At 36.6% G+C, this 13929-nt stretch overlaps 1 protein-coding gene across 1 annotated transcript in view; it reads right to left on the bottom strand.

The window, feature by feature from the left end:
- The window catches only part of LOC128999649 (piwi-like protein Siwi), a 56878-nt gene extending 43236 nt beyond the window's left edge, over positions 1-13642 (bottom strand). Inside the window, exons 1-3 of the mRNA XM_054426263.1 lie at positions 13424-13642; positions 5501-5593; positions 3740-3851 (exon numbers count right to left, since the gene is read on the bottom strand). Of these exons, the coding sequence (XP_054282238.1) occupies positions 3740-3851; positions 5501-5593 (205 nt within the window). The 5' untranslated portion in view covers positions 13424-13642. The remainder of the gene's footprint in view (positions 1-3739; positions 3852-5500; positions 5594-13423) is intronic.
- Between the last annotated feature and the right edge of the window lie 287 nt (positions 13643-13929).

The raw sequence follows: 13929 nt of genomic DNA, 5'->3' as shown, positions 1-13929 counted from the left end.
TGTTGTGTGACCAAATATGTTTTTATTCCATCATAGGCCTATATAATATGCATTTTAAATCCGATAATTTTACAATAAAACAGCAATTCTGTAATTTTTACGATGTGAAAAGCGTTAAAGTGAGATTTGCAGCCGATTCGCACAGACGCACACTGGTTATAAGTAGCCTACAGTAGAGAGAGTAATAGTCAATTGAGAAGTGTTTATAGACCTAGTCAACGATACCATCTTCCATAGCATACCTGCCTCTTCCATAATTATTATCACCACAATACAACTACTATACACAATTTCCAGTAGGTCTGAATAGAAACGACCTAAAATAAATCGATAATATCCAATCAAATTCACAGTACACATACAGTAATTTATCTTTGGTGTCCTAACATCAAAACTAATCGTCACACCTATCCTTTATATCAATTTCACTGCATTAATTGCTAAATAAATAAGTGTAAACAAAGGAAAGTAAAAACAATAACAGTTTGTTTTGAAACAGCTGTTTGGTTCAAATAAACATTCATTTGAAAAAAAGAACTGGTCACATGTAGCAGGAATATAAAAAGTAAACACGCTAGTAAAGCTAGTGACGTAATGTCAATGTTTATTATCCATACCGTTATCAGTTCTCTCCTTGATAATTACCCACCCTAATTGAATAAATGTACATCGTAATTTCCCATATTAGTTAATTTAAACTACAATATATTCATAGTTGAAATAAAAGTGATATTTTCACGTTTGGGGGCGCTGATATAGGCACCCCCAAACGTAACCACAACTGAACACGATTTCATAAAAGGATGGTTTGTCTAATTGCAGTATCCTAGGTCAATGTTGACGTTGTGTTCAATCTATGACACCCATCTGTTTATCTTTGTATAAAACCCGGCTGAGGTTGTGGTGGTAATTTAAAATCGTGATTCCTGATTATTCTTGATCTTCTTTTTATGACATCAATATTTCCCAAACAAAGTTAGAGCAGACAAACATTAATTGTAAACAAAAAGCTACCATGAAGAATTAAAACATGTAAACATTGCTATTTTTGTAATCTTTCCTTGAAAAGTGGAGCAGTAAAATAATTTGCATTTATCCTTTTTTATTAAGACTCGTGTACAGATCCTCGATTTGTACTGTGGTTTAATTAATTTTGGTCTAAACTATTTTAAACTGTGGTCTAATTATCTCTACTAATCTTACTTATTTCCTATAATCAATGACAAAATAAGAGTAAATTAAATAACCTCATAGTTCCATTGTTTATATTTAACCAGCTGTTAGTTAAAACAAATGATATTGCTCTAAAACAAATCGAAGATTACAAAGATTCCTTAAAAAAATAATTTGAACATCCTAGTATTTTACTATGTATATTTAATTAATCTGTCATCCTCTTTCAGAAGAATTGAACGTATCAATGATTAGCATTACACAATACACATAGTATAAATAAGTCAACCCTAAATATGTCTTTACATTTTTATCCAAATGCTGAATTTGAGACACAAAAGCTGAATGTTTACAGCTGTTATGTTAAGCAAATTATTTTATGCCAAAAGCTAGTTTAGAATCTTAGCGTCGGCTGCTAGACTTTTTAAAAATTAAAACTTAATTTCTAAAAAAACTGGGACCCTAAACTAAAATTATCGACATTCCCTAGTTCTCAAAATTATCTTTCTTTCAACACAAAAATCATGAAAATCTGTCGAGTGGTTGATTCAGAATCGTGAAATAAAAAAACACTGTTTCGTTTTAATATTATAGATTGATTGGTTAAGTTAAGATGAAATAAACAAAACAGAATACAGTAATGGTAATGCAAACAAATAATAACAGCTGAGGTATTTTTAACATTAGGTAAATGGAAAGTTCCCTTTGGAAAGCAATTACGACCTTATAGGGCAGTTTATGAAATAATGAATAATTTTGCGCAAGGTTTCTCGTCATGACGAACATTTTAAGTATATGGTTTATGGTGATGTGACTTGTAGTTTTCTCAAAAGTTCATGGGTACTTTTGACTTTATATATAGATGCGTTATTAATAAGGTCAATGACCCAAAACATCATGATTGTGCAATGTTGTATTTTGACATAAAAATGCAAATCATGGTATTAACTCTAATTGAATAATATTTCTCCTGGTCCCTTGCAGATTGTATTATCATTATCAATGCTAAATAATTGTGGTTAATTCAAATTATATTTTTGATGATTCAAATCTCCTACACAAAAAGACAAAAGTCAAACCAGGCAAGGAAAAAACCTGCTATTATAATCCCCCTGCCCCTACCCAGCCATTTGGGAAGTGGTGAAAGTCTGGACCGGTCTAAATATAGCTCAAAGATCTCACCCTCACCTTCCCCCAATCCCCCACACCACTCACTGTTGCTATGCCGGCTGGCCGGCTCATTTCGAGGTCATTGCACAACCCCTCCCTCCCTTCTATTGTTTTGCTATTGTTTTGTTGTTCCTATCATGGAAGGATCATGATAAGTTTGTTTGTTGTTTTGCTAGTGCTTCTATTCTGACTTTTTTAACCATAGATTTATTGCTTACGCAACAGTTCAGTAGTGGAATTTTCTACTGTGGAACAGTACTTTAAAAAACAAAATCACTACCGATCATGTCATTCTGTGTCAAGTCCAGATTATGCCATTGCCAGTCAGTCGCCGGCAACTGCTTTGAGTTGACCTATTCTGTCGTGACAGCTAAATAGGTTAGGACAACTACCTCTTGCTTATTTCTACACTGTGGAAATATTTGTATTATTGTAGAATCTACAGTAATACAAATTATAAAGCATTTTATGTAAACATTGTAAACACGGGTTACATTTTAACAAATATTGATTTTTTACAATTTTAAACCAAACTCGACTCAAAACTGCCGAGTTCAAAGATAAGCTTGAGTTTCAAGGCCGTACTCGACTCGAACTCGAAATCTCGAGTACTCGCACATCTCTATTAAATATTGCTGTCACGGTTATAACATAAATTGGCATTTGCAATCGCGACTGCATTGTGAACATCTCTTGTGATATCAGTAAAATTTCTGTAATGATATCCAGTGATCGTGATTTATTTATGACAAAGTATAATATGACAAACATCGTTTATATACCCATAAATAATTATGTCAGGTTGGTCATTTTTTTTACAGTTTATCATTTGCAAAAGCGTACAGAATTTTAGTTTGTAAGGTTAAATAGGTAGCAAAGAAAAATCAGCAAGAAATGTAAAAAGTTCGTCAAGGAACCTAGAAAACCTAGAACTTACCTAGAAAACTACCTCTTTGTGGGTTATTTTGAGGGTGGGCTCCCCTTCTACACTGAAATGTTGACGGTCTGGCCGGGCCCGCCTTTCCTCCAAAAATTGTCGATGTGGCTCTTGAGTAAAAAAGGTTGGAGACCCCGTAGCTAGCTGATCCCTATCCTTGTACATAATAATCCTAATCAGCCAATTGGCCTTTCCTTCACTTCTAACCTATAAACTACCAAAAGGTTTTCCCTTTCATTCTTGTTCTTTGTCTTGTATTTTGTGTTATCTATCCTTCCTTCCTATCATGACTATTAATTGCTACTTCCTTCTGGCTGAGACATGTTAAACTCCATGCATTCAAGTTGTCTTCAATTTACTGTTGAGAAAGTAATCCTGATATAAACGGTATAGCCAAACTTGTTAAAAAAATCTTCAAACAATTTACTTTACAAAACTTTTGAACTTTAATCTACTTACCATTCCCATTTCCGCTCTCCTCCATCTGCATTCGTCCCATACGTTGGACAAGTGGTGTGTCATCTTGTGGTCGTCCCGCACCCCGGTGAGATGCTCGTCCCGATGAAGATTCCTATGACATAACCGACATGTTACAACTGCTGTATTAGCCACAAACATCACCTGTTCCAAAGTCGGGCTAAGCAAGCGATGGGTGAATTTTATGTATACAATAGACCCTCAAATTTTGAGTACACCATACGCAGCTCTGGAAGCGTGCACATCATATCTCCCTGTATCTGACTTTGTCTGTAAAAGTGTTTAAATGAGTGCTGTCATTGCAATGTTCTGCCGTATGTGATTAGGTTTTTGATCCCCATGTGCTTTCACACACACACTCCTGAGGTCTCCATCATGCAATCTCGTCCTCCTTGCTTTTAGAACATGATCTGGGATCCTTGGAAAAATTACTTAGCATATTTTGCTTGTGTAAACCATCATATCCAAACAAACCGCGACCCTACAATGTGGAGGAATATGTATGTATTCTATAGAGTAAACATTTATGTGTTGTTGCAATACCTCCCTTCTAGCAAATTTTCAGAATCAGAACTCAATACTTAAAGCTTTGCGCATTGTCAAACATTACATTTTTGTCAAAGAAAATTTGATATAACCTAACCATCTGATCAAAATAAACGCCATCAATTCTAAATTCGATGTTTGTTCTGCCTAATACATTTAGATACCTACAGGAGGTTTAAGTTTAGGAGACATTAGTAGGCTAAAACATCTCCTGTGTTGATCATCGAGTTCTCATTAACTTGACTGCAATTTAAAAACACATTTATTTTGCCCCTGAGTCTAGCTTTATTTGTAGAATCCTACCATTCAATAAAAATAACCCATTGACTCAGAGTCTCTGCATTGCTTCGACCTCCTCGCTCATCAAAACAACTTTAATAGTTTTATCAACCCTCCACCATAGAATCTGATATAGAGTTACATTTATGCTCCTCTGCTTTCGATGAAATATTGCTTCTACTGACATTTAAAAAAATTTCTGATTTGTTGTAAAAATTTTATCTGCAAGTTTAACTCTTTGTTGTGACCCACCAAACACCTGATATGTGGGTATAAACTAAAAAAAAAAACATGAGTTCTATTGTTGTTCAGAACAAGACTATTTGACTGACTGAAACCATGCTGAGGCATCCCTCAATGCAGTTTGAGTTTGTTGTTGTGATTCTACCATTGTTCTGTCCTTTAAAAAGAAAGTTGTATCATCTGCACATACAATTAATAGTTATTGTAAATATAGGTCTCCTTAGAAGATCATCCATTGCAATTAAAAAATAAAATATCCTAAGTATTCTACACAGTTAAAAACCTCATTGCAATTTAATTCAAAGATACTTCATTCACAGATATACAAAAGTAGGCCTATACATATATGGCGTTTAGTAGTATAGTTCAAAGGACCTCATCATGTATTGCCAAAAGTGGTATCTTCCACAGGAAAAATAAAATCTGCACTAACAAAAATCACTAGTTCTTTTGAATTCAATCTTAGGGTCAATACCTAACAAAAGGGAGTTGATGGCAGGGTCTAATTGCGATTCATGATGGATGATATCTATGGTCCATGATGAGGGTAAAAGGTTGTGTTATTACCGTCAAAAATGTTTCAAGTTACAATTATGCAGTTTAAAAAGTCACTGTGACAAGTCAATTGCCAGATGAAGGGTTAGCAAGTTGCTACCGGAAACAAAGAATGCTTACATGAGGTAGTGGTGCAGCTGGGGTAGGTTGAGGTGCTGCTTGTGGTGGTAGCTTTGCCCTCCCTCGGGCACGTCCTCCTCCTCGTGACGCCATCTATACAAAAAATACAGATGTTAGTTGACATTGAAACATTTAGAAATTATCAGTCAATCAAAACAAACTGGTTTGAATGTGAAAAAAATCATAACTTGAACGAGCAAAAAAAAAATTGGCATTGAAAACATGTCGGGCCCTATAACATCTATAATTGATAACCTATAATTGATGGATCACAATTTGACCATAATAGTGATGGCTAGTAATACAAGATATGTAATTTAAAACTAGTCTAGATGTGTGCAGTAAGTTAGTATTATAAAAATAAAATTAAATTACTTCTTAATCAGCATGATATGTCTACATTTTATATAAACAGGGACATCTGTTTAATTGGCTATTGCTTAGTCTTCTTAACTTGTTACATGATTGTATTTAATTGGAAATTTATACTATTTCTGATACATATTTCTAAAATGTAATTAAGTATAGGTAGGCCTACTGGTACTTAAAACAAGAACTTTAAGAACTTCTCTTCATCACCCCAGAGCTGTGCTGTAACTTCGACTTTTGGGGGGGAAAAACATCAATCGGCCTATTTACACAACAGGTGGATCCAAACGTCTTTGTCGAGGGGTTACTTTCATTTCATATAGAACATTTTAAACAAAACTTCAGTATAGAAACACCCGGTTACGGTAAAAGGAAATTGGCTTGCCGGATCGACACTCTGACACGAGTCCGGATTGCACTGAAAGACCTTTAAGCGAATTTCCCCTTATAATAATAATAATACATCTTTATTGTCATTTGGTAGGTAATATAAAAATTACAAATGTTACATATGTTATATACAATATTTAAAATACTACAGAAAATGTTAAAATAAAGTTAAATGAATCTTAAAAGGATAATAAGCATCAGTAATAATAAAAAACTTTTAAATGATTCCCTATAGGGAATAAGCTATCACCACCGTAGTACCTGGACCTGGACCCGGGACAGATTTACTTTTTCGTTTTGAGGCCCTAGAGACCAAAAACACCATCTGTTCAAATTCATATACATATTTATATATGTGTCTGTTAGCGCGATAACTCGAGCAAAACTCATCCGGTTTTGATGAAATTTGGTACAAACGTGTAAACCTCAATTTTTATTCAAACGAGTTCGCGAACCAGCATGATCGGACTATGCGAACAGGGGTTTTTGGGGTATAATTGGTTAATTTCTATTTATATTTATTGAACCTAAAAACTTAAAATTTAGCAATTTCTTTCCGAACCATTTCATAGAGCTTAAAAAAACAAATAATTTAGTACATTGAAGCGTTATTAAGCGCCTAATGGTTACAGAGAAAATTCCTAAAATCTGTAAATTTAAATTCCCATGTTATTCTTATGGAGAATATGTAATCTGGTAGTTTGCTTGTTTATGAACATATTTTGATCAAATTTGGAAAATGAATTCTTTTCATACAAAACTATTACATTTTACCCAAAAGCACCTTTTTCCTTCCCTATTGCAGCAAACCTAAATACTCGTTAAACTAATGTTATTTAAATAGGGAATAAATGTGATATTTTTAAGGAGACATTTTAGTCTAAATCCAATCAGACAAATGGAAATTCGCTTAGTCTGAAGGTTTGCTGCGGCGGGGGTATTTTTTTCTTTTTTATTTATTTACTTTTTTTAAGAGGTTGGCGGCCTCTTTTAACCTTGCATTTGCCCGTCCACATAGACTAAAAAGTAAAACTGTTTCATAGTAAACAATGCCTGCTATTACAATAAGGCATCCAGTGTTTCCAACTGTTAACACAAATAGGATGTGGTATTAACACTACTCTTTCCAGTGATAAAGTTTATCTTATCATTTCCAGGATTTCCTCTATTAGCCTAGCATTTCTAGACTAACTAGGGTTAATTACCAATTTATTTCAACTAGGCCTAATTGCCAGTTAAGTTCACAGAACTATTGAACCAAACCACATTACCATTAGGCTACCGGTACTTTTTAAAGTGCCCAACTTAATGTGTAATGTTAATAGCTACCTATCCATCCATTTTAGATTGATCAGAAATAAAATGTGAAGGTACAAGCAGTGAGAAATCTAAAATAAGTTTGGTTTTGAAATTACCAGTAGGCCTATATTTGAATTTTAAACACAAGCAACAGTAGCCCATCTGAAGTAGGCCTAGAACCTTCTCAATATTGAAAAGAGCATTAAAAAGTAGCCTATGTGATTTACATTTTGGTAAGTTACTTCTGTGACATAGGCTATATAATTTAAAAAATAGCCCAACTTATTAGTTATGGTTCTCCCACAGTGTAAGACTTGCAAATTATTCCAAACATTAGCCTAGGGCTAAAGCCTAAACTTTTTTCGGGCCTAACTTTAGCTAGATAAATTTTACCTAAGTCACCATTAGTTAGGTACCAAATGACAGCCAATATTGTCTTACTTAGTTGCACAGGTTTCTGATTCAGAGACATAACTTATTCCTAAGTTAAAATATCTCTGTGTTAGGCCTGATTCAATATTTTTTTTAAGTCTAGGTAGACAAGTGGTTTTAGTGCTGGGCTTCAAATCTGGAGGTTGCTGGTTTGATTTCAAGCCTGCTGCAAGCTCCATGGTCATCGTATAACTTATTCTTTGTGAGTTTTGTATATACTGTATGTGTGTACACCTCGACACCTTTCTTATCACCAAATAAATACTAATAAACCTTTTATTTTGTCTAAACATTGACTATACACAGAATAGACTTCCCGTGTAATGTTAAAATTTGAAGCCAAAAAACATGGTGCAATCTGTCAAGATGGTCACCAACTAATGACAATATTCTTTGTTAAGTGATAAATCAATCAGCTGTTTGCTATGATACTGCATTGAAATTTAATCCTATACTCTAATACGAGCAATGTTTGTATGTATGTATGTATGTATGCTTGCTTGCTTGCTTGCTTGTACCAAGATCTCGAAAACGGCTCCGACGATTTTCTTCAAATGTTGTAAATAGTTTATTTCTGGCCTAAAAACGAGTTTACTGCAGTTAGAACTGCCAACAAAAATCTAAATACGTAGAAAAATGAAACTAAAAATCACATTTTTTTAACATTAGTCTTATGGGTTGCTAGGTAACCATGTTGGCTGAATTAAATAATAAGGAAAAAGTAAACAAAAGACTTGTAATTTGACTATCCACAGTACACTAGCAAAACAAAATACAGTACAAAAGGAAAAAAAACATCAGTTATAACTATTGAGCAAAGATTATACTGAAGATTACTAGATTCTATAGTCAAGGGTAGCAGTGTGGAGTGTGGGATCTGTTTATGACGATAAGATTACGGTATCTGCAATCCTTAAATGCTATGGAAAGGGAGGAAAACAGGTCCACGACATAGGAAGTGGTGAAGGAAGTAGTAAAGGCGAGCAGTCTGGAGTGTGGGAACTGTTTATGACGATTAAATTAAGGTATCTGCAATCCTAAAATGTAATGGTAGGGAGAAAAACAGGTCCATGACGTAGGAAATGGGGAAGAGAGTTGTAAGGCTAGCAGTGCAGAGTGTGGCACTGCATTTATTTGCATTTTTTGTGAGAGTGTCCGTGGCATTTATGTATCTGCAGTTCTAAAATAGTATAAAAAAGGAGGGCAAACAGGTCTACGACATAGGGAGTGGTGAAGGAAGTAGTAAGGGTGAGCAGTCCGGAGTGTGGGAATTGTTAATAACGATTAGATCAAGTTATCTACAATCCTAAAATGCTATGGTAATGGAGGGAAACAGGTCCGCGACGTAGGAAGTGATGAAGGAAGTAGTAAAGGCGAGCAGTCTGGAGTGTGAAAACTGTTTATGACAATTAGATTAAGGAATCTAGAATCGTAAAATGCTATGGTAATGGAGGGAAACAGGTCCGCGACGTAGGAAGTGATGAAGGAAGTAGTAAAGGCGAGCAGTCTGGAGTGTGAAAACTGTTTATGACAATTAGATTAAGGAATCTGCAATCCTAAAATGCTATGGTAATGGAGGGAAACAGGTCCGCGACGTAGGAAGTGATGAAGGAAGTAGTAAGGTGAGCAGTCTGGAGCGTGAAAACTGTTTATGACGATTAGATTAAGGAATCTGCAATCCTAAAGAGCTTTGGGAATGGAGGGAAACAGGTCCGCGACGTAGGAAGTGATGAAGGAAGGAGTAAAGGCGAGCAGTCTGGAGTGTGAAAACTGTTTATGATGATTAGATTAAGGAATCTGCAATCCTAAAGTGCTATGGGAATGGAGGGAAACAGGTCCGCGACGTAGGAAGTGATGAAGGAAGCAATAAAGGCGAGAAGTCTGGAGTGTGAAAACTGTTTATGACGATTAGATTAAGGAATCTGCAATCCTAAAATGCTATGGGAATGGAGGGAAACAGGTCCGCAACGTAGGAAGTGGTAAAGGAAGTAGTAAAGGCGATCAATCTGGAGTGTGAAAATTGTTTATGACGATTAGATTAAGGAATCTAGAATCCTAAAATGCTATGGGAATGGAGGGAAACAGGTCCGCGACGTAGGAAGTGGTGAAGGAAGTAGTAAAGGTGAGCAGTCTGGAGTCTGGGAACTGTTTATGGGAATTACATTAAGTTATCTACAATCCTAAAATGCTACGAGAAGGGAGGAAAACAGGTCCATGACGTAGGAAATTGTGTAGGAAGTAGTAATGCTAGCAGTGCAGAGTGTGGGAACTGTCTGTGGCATTTATGTAGGCCTATCTGCAATTCTAAAATGGTATAGTGAAGGAGGGCAAACAGGTCCACGACGTAGGAAGTGATGAAGGAAGTAGTAAAGGCGAGCAGTCTGGAGTGTGAAATCTGTTTATGACGATTAGATTAAGGAATCTGCAATGCTAAAATGCTATGGGAAGGGAGGGAAACAGGTTCACGACGTAGGAAGTGGTGAAGGAAGTAGGAAAGGTGAGCAGTCCGGAGTGTGGGAACTGTTAATAACGATTAGATCAAGTTATCTACAATCCTAAAATGCTATGGGAAGGGAGGGAATCAGGTCCGCGACGTAAGAAGTGGTGAAGGAAGTAGTAAAGGTGAGCAGTCTGGAGTGTGGGAACTGTTAATGACGATTAGATTAGGGTATCTGCAATCCTAAAATGCCATTGGAAGGGAGAGAAACAGGTCCGCGACGTAGGAAGTGGTGAAGGAAGTAGTAAAGGTGAGCAGTCTGGAGTCTGGGAACTGTTTATGGGAACTACATTAAAAGGTATCTACAATCCTAAAATGCTACGAGAAGGGAGTAAAACATGTCCATGACGTAGGAAATGGTGTAGGAAGTAGTAATGCTAGCAGTGCAGAGTGTGGGAACTGTCTGTGGCATTTATGTATCTGCAATTCTAAAATGGTATAGGGAAGGAGGGCAAACAGGTCCACGACGTAGGGAGTGGTGAAGTAAATAGTGAAGGTTAGCAGTTTGGAGATTGGGAGTGGATTATATCTGCAATACTTATCAGAGTAAACTAATAATTTCCCCGGAGCAAAGCTCGGTCCCCAGGTACTTAATATTAAACCAAATACACTAGTAAACTCTGGTGAGATGGTCCTGAACTTCATGTATTTTTTTGGCTTCCTCCCTTCATATCACATTGGGAAGTTTATTCTGTGTATAGTCAACGGTCTAACCGATCACAAACGCAAACCCAAACCTGTCAATTTGTCTGCTTGTTAGTGACATCCTCTACATAGGAATCTATGTTGAACGTCTTTGTATCCACAGCCTTCTCAATCACGTCAACTTCAAGATATGATTACTGTAACTGTTGTATCCGGACTTCATCGGCGGTGAATTGAGTAGCCGTCAAGTGGGTTCTCGAGGGCATAGAAAAGCCCAATTTAGTATAAAATTATTGAATCTGTCTTTGTTATAACGGAACCATGAGAAGCCCCATAACCACCTGTAACGTATGCATGAAGTTGGTACTCGACTCGGAGGAGGGGTTGCAATGCAACCGTTGGTTTCATCGGGTTTGCGCGAATATCTCTAAAGTTGACTGCACCCAACTCTCTAAAGATGAAAACAAAAAATGGTTCTGCAATAGAGTCGACTGCAAAATCCCCCCTTGAGGATCATATGGTTGTCCTAACATCAAGTATAAATAGCCTTTTGAATAAGATTGACAGCTGGTCTGTTCAAATTGGAAAAATAAATGAAGTAACGTCAGGCATTGCAGAAACCAAATCTGATATAGGGCTAATTAAGGATCAAATTTCACGGCTTGAGCCACAGGTCTTGGCCAATCATGTGAAAATCAACAACCTAACATCTGAGGTGGACGCGATTAAAATTAAAAAGCCGAATGATCCCGAGCTTATTATCAAAGAAATGAACGACAGATCCCAGCATGCCAAGAACGCTATAATACACGGACTACCAGAGACTAACGTGAGCGCGACACCAAAGCAAAAATCGATCACGATAAGGGATCATTTAACACCATCCTTCACTCCCTCAGTCTGACTAACCTCTGGAAGTAACAAAAGCAATTAGAATTGGGAAACAGACACCAGAAAAACCACGCCCACTAAAGGTGACTTTCAAGGGCTCATCAGATGTAGTTTCTTTTTTCAAAAACTTTAACCCGGATGTCTGTGAGAAAACCTTTCCAGGCTGTAATTTGAGTGTCTCCCGTGACCGCACTATTATGTAATGGTCTCATTTGGCCAAACTTAGAAGCACCCTCGATGCTAGAAAGAAGGCTGGTGAACAAAATCTCACAATAAAATACCAAAACGGGATACCAGGAATAGTTCAATCTTCAAAAAAGTAGCTTCAACCAATGGACATCTATCAGACTGCTACTATCAAAATGTCAATAGCATGAAAAGCAAACTGGATGACCTAAAACTATCTAAAACCTGGCCATTTGTTATAAATTTCAAAAACAGCTATTTTTATAAAATCGTACCGGTTGTCAAATCAATATTTAGTTCTAAATATCACTGCCACAATGAAGATACAATCAATCGCTATCCAGTGGTACCACCCGCAACATCCCAAGACGAAAATTACCCAAGCAGGGTAATGACAAACAAGACGTGTTTTGCCAGTTCCCAAGCGTCGGCTGCAAAAGTCGTGCCGCGCCAAAAATTCAGTTGATTTCTAATCGTCGTGAAATTGTTATATAGCCTACCTGCTACAGGGTTTGTTTATGTAAAAAAATGAAAGTTCAGAATGTGATCTTTTGAATGGTAAGCTTATATATGTACTTATATTATTCTCATCTGAGTTGATTGTAAGTGTTTTTTTTACCGCTAAAAAAATTTTGGCCCAGATCGTCACCAGACGACTTTGGCCATTCTAAGCATCAACGTCAGATCGTCACCAGACGACGATCGGCCATTGCTAGGGTTAAAGTAGGGTAGCCTAGGCCACGATCGAAAAAGGCACCAGCTAAGTTAATACCCTATCTAATATTGGCAATAATTTAGGCTACCAAGTTGATCCAAGCCTAGGCCTAGAGGTTTATTCTGAATAACTAAGGCCTAGCCTAAGTTTATGCCTAGCTTAGGCCTATTTAGTTACAGTTCTCAAGTTAACAAACAGTGGTATAAATTTCACCGAAAGAAGGCATATAGTTTAACAGGCTGGTGATAGCACTGTTAGTTAAAAGTTAAAATAGCACAAAGGTGTAAAATGTTAAGATTTACGAGCATCTTACTATTCAAGCCTAAAACTTAAGCCTACAATATGGCGATAAAGTCAAGCCTTGAAATTAGCCTAGGTCTATATAGACAAGTTTCATAAACTGGTTCTAAGCTATTACTGTTGTTGCTCAATTAAAATCTACACTGATATAAGAATCCAAGTTATGACAAAGCATAAGATTTATAACAACTCAACTTACTTGAAGAATGTAGTATTTTAAATCTTCAGCCAACAATGCAACAATCGAACAATCAAACAGGACAAGACAAATTTAATTCACAAACTTTCTCGTTCCTCGTCTCGTCGTCCACCGTTCCTTCACCTTCTCCTTCTCCTTCTCACCCTTCTCTCAGTTACTCAGTTCCAGTCCACCAGTTGTCTCGTCTTCTTCACACACAACACAAAACAACTTACTGTTCACTCACATCACTTCTTGACCTACAGACCTACTTACGAACGATTACGATTACGAATACGCAATCGCAATAATAACAAAATTTACAAATTAATTACACAAGACAAGACTTCACTTCCGTTCCGTTCCGTAGTTCCGTGTGCACTTCGCTCCGCCTTTTAACTTTCAATACCAACAACTTGAACGTGCTTGAACTCACTTGAATTCAATCTCTTCTCTTCCACTTACTCTGCTCGTAGTGAGTGACTCGACCAAGGCCCCACCACTGAGCTAGCAAATACAAGTAATAC

This window comes from Macrosteles quadrilineatus, unplaced genomic scaffold, assembly GCF_028750875.1.
Source record: "Macrosteles quadrilineatus isolate MER2022 unplaced genomic scaffold, UCM_ALF_1.0 Scaffold_8__2_contigs__length_117827958, whole genome shotgun sequence".
NCBI classification, from domain to species: Eukaryota; Metazoa; Arthropoda; class Insecta; order Hemiptera; family Cicadellidae; genus Macrosteles; species Macrosteles quadrilineatus.
This window is presented reverse-complemented; position numbering and strand designations above follow the sequence as displayed.